This window comes from Schistocerca cancellata, chromosome 1, assembly GCF_023864275.1.
Source record: "Schistocerca cancellata isolate TAMUIC-IGC-003103 chromosome 1, iqSchCanc2.1, whole genome shotgun sequence".
NCBI lineage: Eukaryota > Metazoa > Arthropoda > Insecta > Orthoptera > Acrididae > Schistocerca > Schistocerca cancellata.
The window spans coordinates 516,908,187-516,929,183 of record NC_064626.1 but is presented as its reverse complement, the minus strand read 5'-3'; the positions used below and the strand labels follow the sequence as shown (position 1 = coordinate 516,929,183).

Sequence of the window (20,997 nt, the reverse complement as noted above, 5' to 3'; positions counted from 1 at the left end):
TGTGAACACAGCCCACACCACTATGGGGCCACTACCAGTTTTCACAGTGACCTGCTGACAAATTGTATACACAAGTTGTCAATAAGTCTCTTCGTGGGGTCTGCGCCACACTCGCCCCATCAGCTCTTACTAGATGAAATCGGAACTCGTCTGACCAGGCAAAGAAAGGTATTTCAGTCGTCTAGGATCCAACCGATTTAGTCAAGAGCCACGGAGAGGAGCTGCAGGCAATGTCGTGCTGTTAGCAATGGCATTCACGTCGGTCGTCTGCTACCGTAGCAGATATGAAAAGAATCGGTGTCTTTTAATTTGGGAACAATGTAAAAATATACGTTATCTTTATACGATTACAACACACATCAAGAGAAAACATTCTTACTGCAACTAAAGAAGGCATAAATTACATACAGCACATCATTGCACAATTTTAATTAGTTCCGCGTAAATGGCTTTTCTCATTGGCTGTCCCGTTACTTAAATAGAAACACCAAAAAAATAAATTGGAATTTCTCAGTTCTACTTCCGAGTTCAGTGTACCTCTGTTTGATGACAATGTTGACAAATTCAATAATTTTATATGAATTTAAAGCAGCAAGTAAATTCATAACTTATTCAAAGTGTACACCTCAAGAGTTCATATAACGACAAGTAACGATTAATAATTGGCGTTTCTGTACAGACAAGAGAGTAAGCCATTTATTCCAAAGGGCTGGTACGATGATATAACGAAAATCATGACTTGTCCATTATTGTTAAGACGAAACTTTTTGTTATTTTCTACCTCAACCTAGAGTAAACACACCAGAAATCATTACATCATTACGCGTATCGTTTCTAGGTCAAAACTGCAAAGTATAAATAGCTTTCCCGCCTCCTCGTTACTCAATTTAGCTCGGCCACAGCACTTCACTGGTTATTGGATGATGATCCGATTACTTGCGGTAATCAATAGTGGTCGTTTTGGAGCTTATAACAAAAATAACAATTTTAACGGTTTAGTGGTTTCGGAGAGTGGTAAAATAATATATATTAATATCGTAGAATTTTTGAAAAAATCACTGACTTCAGATATGAACTCTACTGTCCGTTTTGTGGTAAATCGTGGTAGTAATTAATATACATATCGATTGTAGCATCGACTAATCGAACGTAGTGTGCAATGTCTGCGAAGTTCCAGTTTATGTTCTCCTAAACATAGTACTTAGGAAAGAAATAATATAGTTTCTGTGTACTGATGTTGCTGCGTTAATTCAAAATTGCCACACTTTGAAACAGTCCAATTGAGGACTATTGTAGGTCCTTTTGACGTTGTCAAAGATATGTCCAGTCTTACTGTCTGAGGGGCGAATCCATTATTTAACATGGCATCCTGTCTGAGTGATATGTGACTACAGTGTGATAGTAGTGATGAAAGTTTTTGTCGAGTGCCGTCTGACAATCGGTGCTCAGAACTTACAGCAGCAAAGTGAAATATTGATGAACTCAAGCTCTGAACCAATAAAGTGTACAATGCATGTACCTGCATACATTAAGAGACGGTCGGGACGACCGTTTAGTGTTAAATCACAGTTTTTTCGGGGATTTAGAACAGAAACAAATCAAGGAAAATCATCAAAGTAAGTTTTTAATTTTAATGAGAAGGACGTTCATTCTAGGAGGACACCTTAAATTGGGTTAACAGCTATAATTCGCGGTACTGTACACAGTTGACAGATGATTAAAGAGTACTCAGTAGAATAATGTAGGTAGACGGACGGACGATGCCTTAACAATGCGGGTCTCGATATCATTATCACCAAACCTTCGTGCTCGAGAGGTATGTCAAGAGTGAAGGAACTATATGAAAGGCGTGCCCATGTGCCGGAAATACCGGTTCTTTAATGTTTACAAAATCTTTCAGTGGTTAGCCAAAGAAAAGTCACCATTGAGTAGTTGAGTGTTATTTAGTTTGTACCCGTTGTAATCATTGCTATCCGTACACGCATTGATTGAAAGAATTGTGCACTTTTACAATATTGTTATCCAAACTGTTACTGCCTTCAAGTTCCCATGTTAACAAAGCACTTGCGATAGAGCACATTTTCTCATATCAAACATGTTAAACAACATTAAAGTAACTAAATTAAAAGGTAACCAATATATAGGGATTGTGCTTAAAGAGAGTTCAATTCGCTCGTGACCTGTAACCCAAGTTTTTTAACGCCATCGAGGAACTACTGTATCTGATATTATGAACACTACATTGATTTTACTTAGTAAATTGCTTTTTCATCGTATTATTGAAACTGTTAAGCATTAGAAACGTGATGCCAATGCATCTTTATATATACCATTTCAGTAGTGACCTACAAATTTGCAGCAACTTGACAATATCACAATGAGTCTCCACATCATCATTACTGATAGTCTGTTTACTAGAGTTTAATAAAGAGATAAGATACAGTTGGAAAAAAAAAACAATGTTAAGAACTAAAGAGATTAAGCATGTCTTCTTGTCGAGTATTAGGAAACTAGCTCTCGAAATATTATCGTTAAATTTGGAAATGTAGTAGTCCGATTAGTACTGTTTTCCATCGTGTTCCCACTTTCTACATTTAAGAAAAAGTGTTTGTGAAAAGCTCGTGCTTATGACGACAGGTTGTTCACTTTTGTCATTAAAGTAGGTGGGTGCAATGTTGAAGTTATTGTGCTTGTGCCGAAATGGTGTTGATTAAATATCCATGTCAAGACATCATTGCACATTTGGCTGTGTGGCAACAAAATGTTCTGATAGTTGTTATAAGGTCACATCTACTCCAAGGAAAAGAAATATTGATGTGTGACATTAGTTTTGGGAGGAAAATCCAATACTTGAGTTTGCTATAAGTACCAAACTAGTTTTGAGCCTTGGTGGATGAGTTTTTAGAAACTACTAATATTTCACCACTTGTGGTCTTGCTCCCATTGTGGTACCTGAAGTTTAGTTTCTTTGTAATTCAATGGGCACATGGTGCAATGGTTTGTTTAGTTGTCACAAATTTAAGCAGAATGTTAGAGGAACATTGTTCTTAGTGGTGTACAGTTAGATGGAAAATACTAGTATTTGATAATCACAATGTATTAAAGAAGAGGAAAATGTTTTGCCACTATTTAGTCCTTGTAAGCAAAGTTTGTACTGATAGAGAATGTCACTTGCATGATGTGCAGGGTCATCTCATATATTCCGTGCTCTGATTGCTTAGCTGTATAATTTAATAGGTGGTACATTATACTGTACTGGATCATGAAATGTTATAATTTCTTCAAATAAAATATGTTGATCCTTAATCTTCCTTACATACAGCTTCATAAAAAAGTACTGATAGTATATTTGTTCAGTATTGCATATTGCATATTGCTTGTGAGTCTCTTCTGGTCATTTATCTCATCCACCACCACCTTTGTTCTTGCTAGGCATCTCCACATCCTCCCTTCAATTGCCCTTTGGATTCTGCTGCATGTTACTTTTTTCAGAAAACTAATAAATGTATCTCTGATATATTTGCTGTAGACATAATATTCATTAGATATAAAAGCAAAGTCATGTAACATAATTTGCTGCTACTTTGGAGATGTCATGAAAGTACCAGTAAGCTTGTCATAGATTTTCTCTTTCTGCAAGCACAGCCATGTATCTGGTAAAAGATGTTATTGTGTAAAGGTAGTTGCATATAAAGTGCATAACTGAAACCTGTGTTGTAGGATTTTTACATGTGATGTGTGACTTTGGCTATGTGTAGTGTTTTCATGTGCTGTCTAATTTATATTACTCATACTGTGTTGGCACAGAGCACATTGAAACAAAACAATCACTGAATGTAGTATATATGAGAGGGAACCTAGATGTTGGTGGCATTAGTTGGACATACTATGGCTTTATTTTGAGCAACTAGTTTTAATGTGTAACATTTCTGTAATGCCCTTAGTAATTTAATGCTTTTATGATTTATTTTTCCCCATAAATGTTTCACAAAACACAGTATTCTTGAAATTGAAATTTTATTGATATTTGCAAGGCTTTGCAGAGTAATTGTAACTATTATTACTCACAATTATGGGCTATATTTATATACTTAGTGTCAGCAAAATGCAGTAATATTGACATGAATTCAAAGAATACAATATACCATTTTCCATGTCCTTGCAAAACCCTAAAATAAATGTCTTTCTTTCTTTTCTCCTTGCTATTTATCTGGAGTAATATTGATTTTGCATTTGGTAATAGGCATTGTATGTTCCAGTGATTGCAGTATGTATACCAACTGTAGCAAAGACACTGGCAGGATCATCTAACTCTCACAGAAATTTATATGCTAGGCCATGAGCAAAAAAAGTATGAGAAGGCACTCCAGTCTCCCAACCAGAGGTTTGTGTGGGAGCCCATCTAGAAGCAGCAAACTCTGTGTAAGCCATTTGAAAGAGAAGCAGAAAACAAGGAGGCACATAATCTGCTTTCACCCTTTAAGTAAACTTCTGACCCAACACTTTTGCTGTGACTCCTTTTTAAAAACGAATTGTTGATAACTGTGATGACAGATTAGGCAGTCAAAAATATTCATTGTTATATGAATGTCTAAATCATGTGATATTAGGTTTTGCTTCACTATGTTCGTGTGAGATACTAATGAGTAAAAGGAACATTTATGTGTTAGAGACTGCGTGCATTTAAAGCGAGGGAGTGAAGCAGCTGTTAAGTTGATGAGACTAGTGGTGTTAATGTAGCTCTGCTGGTTATCATCTTGGTTCTTTATGTCCCTGCAAGTATATTTCAGTTGTATTTAGAATACTTTATCATTATATTCAGTTTATTTTGACACTATTTGTCAAATGCATTAGTCATATGTTACCCGAAAATCAGAATCCTATGGCCTTGCTATCTTACCTCTATCCGTGCAGATTCTGTGAAGCATTAATTGTAAAATACTCAGATGGCTAAAGTCATGCCTGGAAAGTGAAAGCAGATAGTGTTAGTTTCCTTAATGTCAATGGCATGTCAGTCTGTTTATGTTTCTGCAGTGCAGGTCTGAATGATTTACACTCCTTATGTGTGGAAAGGTCAATGTTGCTCATATTTATGTTATTTTGTAGCTTGATCTTTCCTGTTTTGGCATGGTCTACATCTCATTAAAAATTTGGCCATTTAATGTATTTTTATAGCCTTTTTTGAATCTTCATGATTTATGAAAGTAGTCCCTGATGGTCTTAGGATTTGTATCACTTCTTTTGAAGCAGAAGCAAGTCTTCTCCTTTGATTTTGATATACAAGCTGGTGCATGCCAGTTGTGTGTTTGTTGAATTTCCTGTTTCCCATTTATGCAGATAAATATTTCTTTGCATGTGATTCATCCATTGCCTATCAGTTTCTTTAGACAGCAGATTATTAGGAAAAAGCACAAGTGGAGGAGTTTAAAAAAAATTGTTAACCTTGCTAATACACTTTCAATGTAACAGTAACAGAAATGAACAATACCTCATTGATAAATGCCACATCTGGAACAGTTGTGCCAAGTTTACAAACAACAAAATAACACAGATTATGATTCAGAATCATACATCTTGCTCTCTTTAGAGACAGTAGAAACCAAGACATGTTGCAGCTGAAGGACAATGGGGGTTGGGAAGCTCCACCAGCACCTGGCTTGAGATTAATGTGAGGTGCATAGGAGTCAGAATTTGTAGGAGGTCTGGCAGTATATTTTCCATTTGCTGGCTTTAGTAATGGGCTGGAGATGATCAACTGGTCAAACGAGTATGAAGTGAATGGGAAATGGAGAAATAATTACCCAGCAGATTGACTCAAACTATACATACATATTGTTAAAAAATCCTTAAAGTCAAATAGTTCCTCCTTTAGCCCCCACCTCAAACCCACGTGTATGTGCATGTTTAATGTTGTTACTATGTTCTTGTTCTTAGTTCTTGTCTTGGACCAATATATTTCTTTTGTTCTGTTATTTGAACTCTAAACAAAAATTTCATTCTTAGATTCCTATGCTACCTCCAACTCATGACATCAAATTTTGAGTTTGCAAGTTGAGAATGATGACCACTGTGTGCCACTGCTGGCTTCTGGTGAGTGTACTGTGTGCAACCTGCTGCAAACTGTAACTCAAACTAGCTGTGTTGTTTGAACGCCATCCTTACTTCCTGAAGATGATTGGCTGGTTTGATGAAGACTTCAGGCATTGTATGACGGGTGAAGTACAGCTCATGATTTGCAGAGTTGATTACGGTCTTGTTAGGTTTAGAGCCAGTTGGAGGGCTTAAAATATTGATAAAATGTAATGCCAATTTCTTCATCTTCACTACTGGATACCAGCTTTGTAGGCTAGGCATGCGTTACACGCTGGCCATGATTAATTTGGTAGCCCAGTAGGCCCTACATGTGACGTTCTCATGTTTTTAGATTAGAGAATTCCCCCTATGGGCCCAATGATAATTACTTGCTGTTTATGGAAAGAGGAATAAATTGGTCACTTTAAGTTGTCAGGAGTACATTCGTTCCTTCAAAGCAGGGGTTAACTCAAGGAGAATCCATTTTAAGTTCCCAGAAATAGTCCTTTCATTAATTGTGGTAATTGTAATGTAGTACTGACAGAAAGCTGGCTGGCACTGGATGTGAATAGGAGGCAAATCGTAAATTCCCATCTGAATATATATTGCAACTGTAGGCTGACATCAGATTTGTGGCACTGTAGTAGCCTGGAAGAAGGCTGGCACTGAGGCCAGATGGGAGCTAATAGGAATGAGACGACGACCAGACAGTAAAATACGATAAGTGAATGCTTTCATTCACCATTTGCTTCAGGAACAGTAGTGGCAGAACACTTCCCAAAAAGCTTGGAGGATGTCACATAAATTTTCTGATGGCAGTGTCGTAATTGGAGAAGATTTTTTTGCGTCAGCAGCTATATATTTGTACACTTCTGATAAGTACAGGAAAAGGAATACATATGATAGTATGCTAATTGGGTTAATATGTGATCCTGAATCCCCCATACAGTTGAAATCTTGGTTGTAGTGGCAGACCGATCTGTAGCCCAAGGTCTAGGTTACGTTGGAAAGTGATAATTTGGTTGTGAGTTTGCAAAACCTACAAATGTGTATGCCAAATTAAAGGTGCGGTACTAAATTGATCTGTAGCATAGCCATATTTAATGTACTTTTAACCATGGAAACTTAAACTACAAGGTAAAATCATAAAAATGAGTGAAATCTGTATTAGTGGTGTTATACTTCGAGCAAAAAGTCTTACCCAGAAGTTGGAAGAAAGCACAGCTCACACATGCCTACATATGTAGTAGAAGTGATCCAAAAACTACTGTCCAATATTGTTGACATTGATTTGTTTTAAAATCTTAAAACATATTCTGAGCTCAAACATAATGAGTTATCTTGAACAGAATGCACTTCTCAATACCAACCATCATGGATTCTGAAAATATTGGTCATGTGAAACCCAGCGTGCCCTTTGTATAAAGGTAGTCAGATTAAGTATTTCTTAATTTCTGAAAAGCATTTGACTCAGTACCACATCCACACTTATTGTCAAAAGTTCAGTCAAATGAAATTTGTGACTCAAGTGAGGACTTATGGAAGGGAGGATACAGCATGTTAGCTTGGATGGAGAGTCAGCATCAGATGTAGAAGTAAGTTCAGATGTGCCCCAGAGAAGTGTGTTGGGTCCCTTGCTGTTCGTGTTGTATATTAATCACCTTGCCAACAATGTTAATAGTAACCTCAGACTTTTTGCAGATGGCACAGTTATTTACTGTATAATGAAGTAAGCTACAGTCTCAAAGAAGTAGCATAAATATTCAGTCAGATCTTGATAAGATTTCAAAGTAGTGCAAAGATTGGCAACTTGTTTTAAGTGCTCAGAAATGTAAAATTGTGCTTTTCACAAAACAAAAAAATGTAATATTCTGTGACTGTAATATCAGTGAGTCGCAGTTGGTATGGGTAAACTCATAAAAATACCTCAGTGTAACACTTCGTAGGGATATGAATTGGGATGTCACATAGGCTCATTTGTGAGTAAATCAGGCCGAAGACTTTAGTTTATTGGTAGAATACTGGGCAAGTACAATCAGTCTACAAAGGAGATCACTTACAAATCACTTGTGACCTATTCTAGAATACTGCTAAAGTGTGTGGCACCCATACCAGATAGAACTAATGGGGAATATTGAACATATACATAGAAGGGCAGCACAAAAGATTACAGATTTGTTGGACCCATGGGAGAATATTGTAAAGGTGCTGAAGAAACTGAACTGGCAGACTAGAAGACATACATGGTCTACCCCAAGAATGTCTACTAACGAAGTTTCGAGAACTGGCTCTAAATGAATCTAGGAATATACTACAACCCCTTATGCATTGTTCACATAGGATCATGAAGGCAAGATAAGAATAATTATAGCACTCACAGAGGCATTCAGACAATTGTTCTTTCCATGCTCCATATGTGAATGGAAAAGAAAGACACCCTAGTAACTGGTACAATAGGACGTGTTCTCTGTCATACACTTCTATGTAGTTTGCAGAGTATGGATGTAGATGTAAATTTAAACTATGTGATTGACTGATCTTTACCGAGGTTGCAGGTTTGGGCTCCAGTCTGGTTCACAGTTTTAATCTACCAGAAGGTTTCAAATTAGCACACATTCTGCTACTGGCTGTTAATGTCTACACAGTACTCTTTCATCCAGGAATGCTAGTCTCACGAGGTATACAGTAGAAGTTCTATGAAGTTTGGAAGGTAGTCAATGAAGTACAGTCAGAAGTAAAGCTATGAGAGTGCGTTCTGTAGTGCATTAGCCAATGGAAGGCAAAGATGCTAGGTTCAAGTCCTGGTCTGGCAGGTAGTTTCAACAGGAGACTGAAGGCAATTTCTATCCCTATTCTGCCAATGCTATTTTACCCTTTGAATAGGTACACTTTTCAAAAGAATTATAAGTGATAAAACAATGAAATTTTTACTACACACACACACACACACACACACACCCATCCGCACGTACACAGACACAAGCAGACATTTGTCATATATATATTTAAGTTAATTGAACATAATACCTCTTATGGTTTTGAAGGGAAAAAAAAATTTATTCTTTCACTTGTAAAATTTAACTTTTTTTACATTAATTATTATAAAACAGTTTCTGATTGTTAGGTGGTTCTCAATTTACTTGTAATAACTTATTACCATCTGCAGTACAAATTAACTAAGTTTCATGTTTCTAACCCCTTTAGTTTATCAAATAATGATACCTGAAAGTAAAAAAAAAGTAGTTTTGAGAAAAATCCATTTAAAGTTTAATATTGCAATTCTAGTATAGTTATTGATGAAAATTACTTACTGCTAATATTTTCCTGCGTCATACTGAGCATCATCTGAATCATACTGATCCTCTTTTCTTCTCTTGGTCCCTCTTCTTTTCTGTCTGGCTTCTTTTGTGCTTTTTAATTTAGCAATATCTGCTTTGTGGATTCTCTCTTTATCTGTTTCTGCACCAATGATTTAGCAGTTTTTCCACTAGATTTTATGCCCATTAATTCCAAAACATCCAGTTTTCTAATTACACCATCATTGAAGCATAAAATAGCATCATAAATATCAAATTTCAGAGTTGTAAGCTGAACAAATACAATTTTCGGTAACTGGTTCCAAGTGACAGAATTCACACATTCATTTAAATTTTGGGTTTTCCCATGAAGACATTTGTTCAACAAGGTATCTTGACAAAGGTCTCTATATGGGTTTAATTTCATTCATTACTGATGCAGGTAAAGAATGTTTGTGGTCCTATCTGGCTCTTCTCCTGTACTTGCACCAAGTGTCAGGATCATTCGGGCAAAGACTGTGCACTGGATTTTCATTTGTGGAAAGCTTATGGAAAAAAGATAGCCCATACAGCTTTTTTTCGTGTTTTCTAAATTCCCTACATTTCTTCTTGTGGCCAAGCCATAATAATTCTGCAATCTATCTACACTCCTGGAAATTGAAATAAGAACACCGTGAATTCATTGTTCCAGAAAGGGGAAACTTTATTGACACATTCCTGGGGTCAGATACATCACATGATCACACTGACAGAACCACAGGCACATAGACACAGGCAACAGAGCATGCACAATGTCGGCACTAGTACAGTGTATATCCACCTTTCGCAGCAATGCAGGTTGCTATTCTCCCATGGAGACGATCGTAGAGATGCTGGATGTAGTCCTGTGGAACGGCTTGCCATGCCATTTCCACCTGGCGCCTCAGTTGGACCAGCGTTCGTGCTGGACGTGCAGACCGCGTGAGACGACGCTTCATCCAGTCCCAAACATGCTCAATGGGGGACAGATCCGGAGATCTTGCTGGCCAGGGTAGTTGACTTACACCTTCTAGAGCACGTTGGGTGGCACGGGATACATGCGGACGTGCATTGTCCTGTTGGAACAGCAAGTTCCCTTGCCGGTCTAGGAATGGTAGAACGATGGGTTCGATGACGGTCGTATGCAGTCCTGATTGTGGCGCTCACCTGCACGGCGCCAAACACGCATACGACCATCATTGGCACCAAGGCAGAAGCGACTCTCATCGCTGAAGACGACACGTCTCCATTCGTCCCTCCATTCACGCCTGTCGCGACACCACTGGAGGCGGGCTGCACGATGTTGGGGTGTGAGCGGAAGACGGCCTAACGGTGTGCGGGACCGTAGCCCAGCTTCATGGAGACGCTTGCGAATGGTCCTCGCCAATACCCCAGGAGCAACAGTGTCCCTAATTTGCTGGGAAGTGGCGGTGCGGTCCCCTACGGCACTGCGTAGGATCCTACGGTCTTGGCGTGCATCCGTGCGTCGCTGCGGTCTGGTCCCAGGTCGACGGGCACGTGCACCTTCCGCCGACCACTGGCGACAACATCGATGTACTGTGGAGACCTCACACCCCACGTGTTGAGCAATTCGGCGGTACGTCCACCCGGCCTCCCGCATGCCCACTATACGCCCTCGCTCAAAGTCCGTCAACTGCACATACGGTTCACGTCCACGCTGTCGCGGCATGCTACCAGTGTTAAAGACTGCGATGGAGCTCCGTATGCCACGGCAAACTGGCTGACACTGACAGCGGCGGTGCACAAATGCTGCGCAGCTAGCGCCATTCGACGGCCAACACCGCGGTTCCTGGTGTGTCCGCTGTGCCGTGCGTGTGATCATTGCTTGTAAAGCCCTCTCGCAGTGTCCATAGCAAGTATGGTGGGTCTGACACACCGGTGTCAATGTGTTCTTTTTTCCATTTCCAGGAGTGTATTTCAGCATTTATCAGGTGACCTTTACCACCCATCTTCTTACCATCTTCCAATACTATTTTTTAGTTTTCTTTCAATAATCTTCTCGACCTGGACACTGGATGTGCCCAGTGCACTCTAATTTAGAAATTTTGACGTTAAGACCATAAGGTTGTTCTGCACATACGCATCATATGCTTTGCTGTCGCCATCGCCAGATTGCACAGAGCGTGAGGAAAACAATCATATCTCATGAAAAAATTTTCATATTTATATAAAACAAAAACTGTTTCACTCAGGAAAGACCAGGCATTTCAAATATGCTAAAATCTAAAAATCGAATTTTTGAAGCCCATTTGCCTTCCGTCTCCCATTAATTTGAAAGGAAGTTTTGCTGATTGTTTTAGCTGAATTTTGCTTTGAGCAGTTTGAGAACCAATTTGTGAAGATAATATGTTGTATCTCCTAATGATTAACGGATTCAGTTAATGTAGTGGAGGATATCAGTGATCATAAGACTGCTAACAGTGATCACCAGTGTTACAAAGACTTTACTAAGCAACAAGATACAGATTGTATGCTGCTTGATTATTAAATGCCAAACATTCATCTCCTTCGAGGATGCAAATATCGACTGTAAGCACGTAGGCTCAAGAGCATTGTACACTGCTCTTCAGACATAGACATGTGCCAGGCAAGTTTAAGAAGCATGATAAGGACCTGCTATTATCGTTCAATAGCTGTGTGAGAAAGTTGATTGTGAAAGCAAAGAGAGCTTCGTTATACATTTTAACAAAAACTAAACTGGCATTAGAAATTCAATACAGTGAGTGATCTGTTAGATCAGTGGTATCAAAGTGATGAAAAAGTCTGAAGAGTTATTAAACAGACCTAAACCCTCCATATAGTCACTTAAAAGCACGGAACTTGAGAAAAGCACAGAGGAAGTTGAAATACTGAGTTCTCTCTTCTGAAGTTGTTTCACCGAGGAAGTGTATGCAGCAATACCTCTTCTTCACTCATCACGGAAATGCTGAAATGGCAGATATTGCAGGAATGGAATAAAAAATAGACTAAAATTCCTAGAAGGGTTTCCGTTATGATACTATGCAGATTATTTGAAAGAACTCCATCCCCTTCTAGCAGTAGTTGATTATGAATTACTGTAGTAGCAAAGAATTATAAGCAATTTGAAGAAGGTGCAAGTCACATTACCAAGGATGGCTGTTGGATAGAAGCACAAAATTATTGGTCTATATTGCTGTTGTAAAATTTTGGAACACATTTTTATGCTCATATATGAAGGCCTGTTTGGAAATCGAAACTGTTATATGTGGAAGATGATCTTAGCTTGCACTGTCCATACAAGAGGCACAAAAAGCAGTGGATAAAGGCACCTAGTTTGAAACAGCACTCCTTAATTTCAGAAGATTTTCAATACTGTTCCACATCATTGCCTAGTGAACAAAACACATATTACAAAAATATCTAACCATCTTTATGATCAGATGCAGGTCTTCCTGACACAATAAATTTAACAAGATATTAATGTGGTGAAGTCCTTAGATGTAAAGGTAACTCTGTGCAAAGGAAGTGTTATAGTGCCATTACTGTTCTCAGCATATAGAAATGATCTTGAGGACAAGATTGGTAGCATCATAAGTTGATTTGCTGATGTTGTTGAAATAGGGAACTTGCAACACCAGAAAATTACAGCCAGAAAGACCTGCAGACTTTGGACACCTGTTGCAGGAATTATCTGTTGCCCTGCAGAATAAACAAATGTATCACATGGCTGCAGAGTGAAAAAGTATTTTTGGAAAAAAAATCCTCTAGACTATGGCTAAGCCATTTCTCTTATATATCTCTGCAAGGCGTCCAGGAGATCTTCTGTGGAGCTTGGAAGATAGGAGTAGAGGTACTGGTGAAAGTAGAGGTATGAAGACAGGTCGTGAGTCATACTTGGATACCTTTGTCAGTAGAGCATTTGTCCACAAAAGACAAAGATCCCCAATTTGAGTCCATGTTCAGCACACAGTTTTAATCTGCCAGAAAGCTTTAAACAAATGTAATATATTACATGATAAATCTCAGGGAAGACTCAATATTAGAATGTTTGGCCAATTCTTAAGTATCACACATTAGTGTGTGACTTACCAGCTAGTATTAAGGTAGATGAGAGAGAAGATCCAAACAAGAGTGATGTGTTTCATGCAGATTCATTCAGTAGTTATTAGTGTAATGGAAATCATTATCAAACTCGAATGGCAGACAGTCCAAAACAGGACATGTGCATAACAGAAGTTTACTGTTAAAATTCTTAGAAAGCATTCCACAATATAATACTTCCACTTAAATAGTGTGAAATAATTGCCATGACCAAATCAGAATTGCAATGAATCAACGAGACTTATTGAGAGTTAATTTTTACTGGACATCATTTGTGAATGGGACAAGAAAGAAAAGAATGACAGATGAAGTGCACTCTGCCACAAACAGTGAGGTCGACTGTATGGATGTAAATTCCTTTTGTCTTGGTCAAGGATTCTGATAGACATATACACACTTTTTTTTTTTTTTAACCATCTTAGCTCCTAGTGAGTAATCAACTGTGTGCATGATCTTGTACTCCTTTTATATTTGTCTAGGCCTTCGCCATATTGTTTCATTTTGACTGTTGGTAAATAAACGATTTTCTTCTATGTTAAAATATTTCGTGCATATGATATTAATTTTAAATATTAAAGTTTATACATCATGTTTCAAAATACTGTCTGGTAAGTAGACAGTTTTTAACTGATTACATGCTTTTCACTGTTCTGTGTTTTACTTTTCTGTTTCGAATTTATATATATATATAAAGAGGGAAACATTCCACATGGGAAAAATATATCTAAAAAGAAAGATGATGAGACTTACCAAACAAAAGCGCTGGCAGGTCGATAGACACACAAACATACACACAAAATTCTAGCTTTCGCAACCAATGGTTGCCTCGTCAGGAAAGAGGGAAGGAGAGGGAAAGACGAAAAGATTTGGGTTTTAAGGGAGAGGGTAAGGAGTCATTCCAATCCCGGGAGCGGAAAGTCTCATCATCTTTCTTTTTGATGTGACTTACCAAACGAAAGCGCTGGCACGTCGATACACACAAACAAACACAAACATACACACAAAATTCTAGCTTTCGCAACCAATGGTTGCCTTGTCAGGAAAGAGGGAAAGACGAAAGGATTTGGGTTTTAAGGGAGAGGGTAAGGAGTCATTCCAATCCCGGGAGCGGAAAGACTTACCTTAGGGGGAAAAAAGGCACTGACTCCTTACCCTCTCCCTTAAAACCCAAATCCTTTCGTCTTTCCCTCGCCTTCCCTCTTTCCTGACGAGGTTTTTTAGATATATTTTTTCCACGTGGAATGTTTCCCTCTATTATATGTATAAAGTTTTTATGGCTCACTGCAAGAAATTAGAACATCACAATAGTATAATTCTTCATTCTCTTTTTAGTAATTAAATGTGCGATTTCCCCTACTAAAAAGTATTCGCAAATTGCTGTAAGAGAGGGTTAATACTTCACACAGACCAAAACTGTTGTTGCAATATTATATGTGTACAGAAATTTTTGCTTATTTAATGGGATTTTAATAAAATTTAGGACATGCATGATGCTTGAAAAATGTTTTGTTCTCTTCAAAGCATGCAACATATGTACACTGCCCTTTTTATTTTCCAGTTGCCTTACTGATATCATATGTTCACGTCACAGAAGTAAAAGTTAACAAAAATGTGTTTGATGTGCTACACATCAGGTGTGATGAAATAAAAAGAAAAATAACTCCAATAATAGCAAAGATTCATACAACAGAAACTACAGACTGGAATATGAGAAATGTAAAGAGAAGATAGCATGCTGATGCTGCTCAATGTAAAGATGAAATGTTGAGTTGCAGACAGGAGCAACAGAAAGACACACATTAGCTTTCAGTAAAAGCTTTCTTCAGAAAAGGGAAAAACACACACACACACACACACACACACACACACACACACACACACACACACACACACATTGCCTCATGCACACATGACTGCCTTCTCCTGCACCTTTACAGTGAGTAGCAATCTGTTTTCCTTATATTGTTCATAGCACAGATTCAGAATTCTAACATTGGGATCGTACGGGTACATGCTCTCTGGTTCCCCAGTGAAAGTACGCTTGTGGTTGTCTGGAACTAGAAATGTTGAAAATGCAATGCTTTTACCTGTGTGATGCTTAGTTATTGTGTGCCTAATGTAACGGGAATCTTTATTCCATTATTTTATTGCCTTCACAGAGGGAATACAATAAATCTAATTACACTTTTTTCCTACTTTTCCTTCACATGGAAAACAAATTGTCAGCCATGGTGAAAGGGTAAAGACCCAACCCAACTTTGTGTTTCGTATATGCGGGAGACACTACTAAATAAGGCAGTCGTGAGATATTTGTCTCAAGATGTGACCTATTAAGTTGTCTCCTTCTTGTTGTCAAGTTGTGACATACATTTCTTTTCTCCTGATTTGATTCAGTACTTCGTCATTAGATAAACCAATATATTCTAGAGCAGTCTTAAGCAGCATTACATTTCGAAGCTTCTGTTCTGTTGATGTTATGTTTATCGTATATATTCCACATCCATATAGGGTTACAATCCAGGCAAATACTTCCAGAAAATGGCTTCCTAAGTCATAATTTTATATTTGATTTTAACATATTCCTCTTTTTTCAGCCTTTTATTTGTTTGTTTATTTATTTATGGCCAGACTATGTATTTTTTATCCTATTCACTTCAGCCTTAAATTATTTTGCTGCTCAGATAACAAAACTTTCTCACCACTAGCCTCGTAAAGTAATCTGCTTCCCTCAGCATCACCTGATTCAAATCTACTACATTCCACATCCTTGTTTTACTTTTCTAAATGTTAATATTGAAATCAGTATTCAAGACATCCATTCTAAACAGAATCTTCAAAGACCTGTTGCTATCTGTTTCGTAATTAGAATGTCTTGCATGAAGTTTATAGTTTTTCTTTCTTCTCCCTGAACTTTAATCCCTTTCCCAAATTTCTCCTTGGTTTCCTTTACTACTAGCTCAACATATAGATTGAATAGAGTAATGGATAGGCTACAATCCTGTCTAATTCCTTTCTCCAGTACTGCTTCACTTTCATCTCTTTAAACTTTTATGACTAGTCTGGTTTATGTTCAAGTTGTAGATAACCTTACAGTCTCTGTACTTTATCTCTGCTGCCTTCAGAATTTCAAAGAATGTATTCTAGTCAACTTTGTCAAATTCTTTCACTAAATCAGTGTTTTTGAATGTAGGTTTGCCTTTCTTTAACTTATTTTCTAAGGTAAATCATAGACTCAGTATTGCCTTCTGTGTTCATATGTTTTTCTGGACCACAGATTGGTGTTCTTTCAGGACCCTTCTACTAGTCCTTCCATTCTTCAGTAAACAATTCTTGTTAATATTTTGCAACCATTGTGTGTTTTTTTTTTTTTTGCAATATTCACATCTGTTGGCATCTGCCTTCTTGGGAAATGGGATTGTTTCCCTGTTTTGGAACTTTGAGACTGTTCATAAGGACAAGCTCTCATGGATTTTCTTCACATTTACAGACTTACAGGATTTGAAGGTCACTGCCTGTACATAAAAAAAAAAACCTCGAAATAATTGCCTCTGAAAATTGGAACATTTCTGAGTGCTGTTAAGTATCAAACATTTTTATCTTATCAACTGAGTGTGTAACATAAGTATCTGGTTCAAATCTCACTAGCAGCAGCTTCTTTCACTTTTAGTTTTGTTTTATTATAAAATGGAAATGTTAGATTTCACATATTGAATCATAATTTTAATAAAAATAACATTTTTATTTTTAGTTACTGAGTACATGAAAGTCTGAGTATTCACAATAAATAAAAATTTGGTGCCAAAATGCCACACATCAAGTAGAAGATAAAATACTTTTTTTTATTCTACAAATTGAGAAGTATTGTCATAACCTGATGTGGGTCGCAACACATTTACTTTGAATCTCACAGTCAGATTTGAGGTGACTTATTATTTGAGATCATCCGTCTGTGGCATGTGAGCGGCTCTGTGCAGGAGTGAGATGGCGTAGGACCACATATCAAACTGGCAAAAGCAATTGGTGCTGTCTGTACCAGTCCATTACAAGGTGTACTGCTAATATTCCTACCTTGATGACCTTTATCATCATTATTATTATTCTGGCAATCCTTTATGCTTCATATATATATATAAAAATATACAGCCTACAGTTGCAGGTTAACTCGAGTCTCTAGTCACACGACGAGGCCAATACAATGGGCTTAAAGTGAATTTGCTACAGCTTGTTTAGTAGAAGTGACAAAACCTTATGGCTATGCATCAAGTTTTATAAAGTTGACTTAGGACATGGCCTGTTTTAGGCAAACATTTACATAATATTTTATGTTCGGAAGAAGACATTATTACTAACATTGAAACCTAGGTAAACTATCAGGTTAACCTGCAACTGTAGGCTGTATATTCTTATATAAACAATATCAGTTGCTGTCGCTGCATAAAAATGTTAAAAAATTACTTTATGCTTCAATCATTACACCTTCATCCCAGGGGAAGATTTGTCCCCAAATTTTAAGAACTAATTTATAATTATATAATTTATAATTATTTCTTATAGAACTTATACTTTCTTATACAACTTATACTTTTTATATTGAAGCATTGTGGTTAGGGATAATTTAACTTATGAGAGCACTTCTTGTGAGATAGGTGTGTACATAGTATACATACATAAATATATAAAAACAAAGATGATGAGACTTACCAAACAAAAGCGCTGGCAGGTCGATAGACACCCAAACAACCATACACACAAAATTCAAGCTTTCGCAACAAACGGTTGCTTCGTCAGGAAAGAGGGAAGGAGAGGGAAAGACGAAAGGATGTGGGTTTTAAGGGAGAGGGTAAGGAGTCATTCCAATCCCGGGAGCGGAAAGACTTACCTTAGGGGGGAAAAAGGACAGGTACACACACACACACACACGCACGCGCGCACACACACACACACACACACACACACACACACACACATCCATCCACACATACACAGACACAAGCAGACATTTGTAAAGGCAAAGAGTTTGTGTGTCTATCGACCTGCCAGTGCTTTTGTTTGGCAAGTCTCATAATCTTTGTTTTTAGATATATTTTTCCCACGTGGAATGTTTCCCTCTATTATATACATAAATATGTATGTTTTTATTTATCTTAAACATGTAAATACACATACAAAGGTTTTTCTGTTAATACAGTTAATCCATCCCTGAAACACATATTTGTACAATATGTAATCACATCTTTTTCATCCTCCATCTGCGATCTGGTGACAAAGCAATGGGTTTAGGAAGAATTGAACTTTTAGGAGCATTCTTGTGAGGTTTTTCCACGAGCATGATCTTGATTCCCAGGCACATGATTGTAACACTTCTTTCCTTGCAATTTTCTGCAATGGATCCTGAGTTTGATATATCAAAGATTCACTTCTGTAGTTATGAGGATGGTGGTGATTACTAATGCATAGGTGGAAATGTGTTTCCCAGCTGGATTTCTTGGTCTCTACTACTCTTTTATGTAATCCTAAATTATTCACTACCTCATACATATGCTGTCCTATCCCTCATGTCTACTACTGTTGCTAAAGTTAGGCTAATAGAGGCAAACTGACCAAGGCTGTCTTCTAGGATTGATCACAATGTCTTCCTCCTATAGCCTTGGTGTTGCAATACTTACGTAACACCCTCTTTAATCAGTTTCAAGATAGAATTGAGGCTGTTGTATCTCCTCATGTTTCAGAGCTTGTCAACTTGATTTTATTACAATCTGACAGCTCTAAAGTAGAAAGAACTGCTTCAATCTTCTTATTCGTTAATTGAAGCATTGCATTTGGTCCATGGATCCTTAAAACATGAAAAGGTTCTCTCCAGAGAGTCGTTAACTTCTTGTCTGTCCTCTTCTCATGCTTTTGTCATGTAATAATACTCCATCACCTGCCTTAAATTCCTTAGCATTTTTCCTGTTATCATGGTGTCCCATATTCTTCTCTTTACATTCCTTATGAATGCTCCTTGCCATCTGATGCATATGGGGCACCCTGTTCTAAAGTTCTATTACATAACCATTACATTTGTATTGTTCTTTGGCTGGATCCTGCTGCAGGGCCTGGAAATACTGCATACTGTGCTGAACAATAGCTCGAATAGATAACACTAGTTAATGAATGAGACATGGTGTTATACACAAAAGTGACAAAATTCAGTCATTCATCCCAGTCTTCCTTCTTCATTCCCACATAATGACATAGATACTCTGTTAAGAGTTTGATGTGTTCTTTTAAGTGTTCTGTTCATCTGCAAATGGTATGCACAAGAATGAATTTTCTCAATATTCAATAAATGACAAACTCTCTTTGGGATGTTACTTAAAATGTGTGAACCTAGGTGCTTAATAAATAATTTGACCCTTGGTCACTTAATAATAGTGATGATATTCTATACTTCCAGATTTCTTTCTGCACCAAGACCTGCACTGTTATCAGCATCCAGTTGTGCTGTAGGGCTTGATGAATTTCATGAGGACCTACTGAAACATTAGGTTGTGTCTGTTCCCTTTCTCTGTAGCAAACCAACCACATCAGTATCACAACAAGCAAGTACCTGGTTAGGTATTTTGATCAGCACTTACGGCATCTTGTCCTTATTCACATACTTTTGTTCTTCTGACAACTCTCACAACTTTAAATGTACTCTTCTACGCCTTTCTTTGCGTGTCTCCATGATGTATACCTTTTAAGATGGTCATATTTGCAGCTGATCCCTTAGTGCTCATGAATGGGCAAGTAATGAAATTGTTTCAAAATAGTTGGTTCCTCCTCTTCAGTATTTGCTGGTTGGTGGTAGTTTCGTTCTTCCTTGTCCGTTTCTTCCACTCTTCAGGTGGCTATAGCTGGTTCTCCTGGTATGTGTGACAGTCCATCTGATACTCTGTTTTGTGATCCCATTTTGTAAATAATCCCAGTCATATTCTGCCTAGTTAATTCTGAATTTCATTAATCTTGATAACAGATGTGCTTCACTGCCCACAGTATGGCAGAGAGCTCTGTCTAGATTGTGCTACATCCTTTTTTAACGCAGTTCAGCATTCTGGACATGACACCTACTGGCAAATATTAACCTAATTATCCTTGACTCAGTAAGGAATCAATTGCTTATTTGCTATGCTAGTGTGTGTTGTGATAATGAACTGATTCATAAAAGCAGGAGACTGTAAAACAAGTGGCAGGGGGATGGTGGGGGGTTAACTGTATTTTCTTTTAATTCTTGGAATGTTGCTGCTTGGTGTGTTGATCACTTGTAAGTGGCACTCTTCTTCTGTAATTTATGTAATGTTCTTACTGTCTGGCTAAAGTCCTTGATAAACTGTCAGTAAAACGACACTATCCCTAGAGAGATCTTCAGTTGCTTCGTTGTACTGGATCTTGGATATTTTTTTATCACTGCTTCTTTGTGTGGGTCACTTTATATAATTCATTTGCCATAATTAGTACCCTAAGTAAGTTGCTTCCTTCTGCAGAAACTAATACTTATCAACCTACA

General features: G+C 37.7%; 1 protein-coding gene across 3 annotated transcripts in view; it reads left to right on the top strand.

Moving 5' to 3' along the window:
* Positions 1 to 1,143: 1,143 nt before the first annotated feature.
* Positions 1,144 to 20,997, top strand: part of LOC126178628 (E3 ubiquitin-protein ligase COP1-like) — a 56,860-nt gene continuing 37,006 nt past the window's right edge. The window contains exons 1-2 of one of the 3 annotated variants that reach the window (XM_049924547.1): positions 1,144 to 1,616; positions 4,260 to 4,422. In XM_049924547.1, coding sequence (XP_049780504.1) covers positions 4,339 to 4,422 — 84 coding nt within the window. In that variant the 5' untranslated portion in view covers positions 1,144 to 1,616; positions 4,260 to 4,338. Of the gene's footprint in view, positions 1,617 to 4,259; positions 4,423 to 6,003; positions 6,091 to 20,997 lie in introns of all 3 variants that reach the window. The other 2 variants (XM_049924548.1, XM_049924549.1) reach the window with 2 other exon arrangements.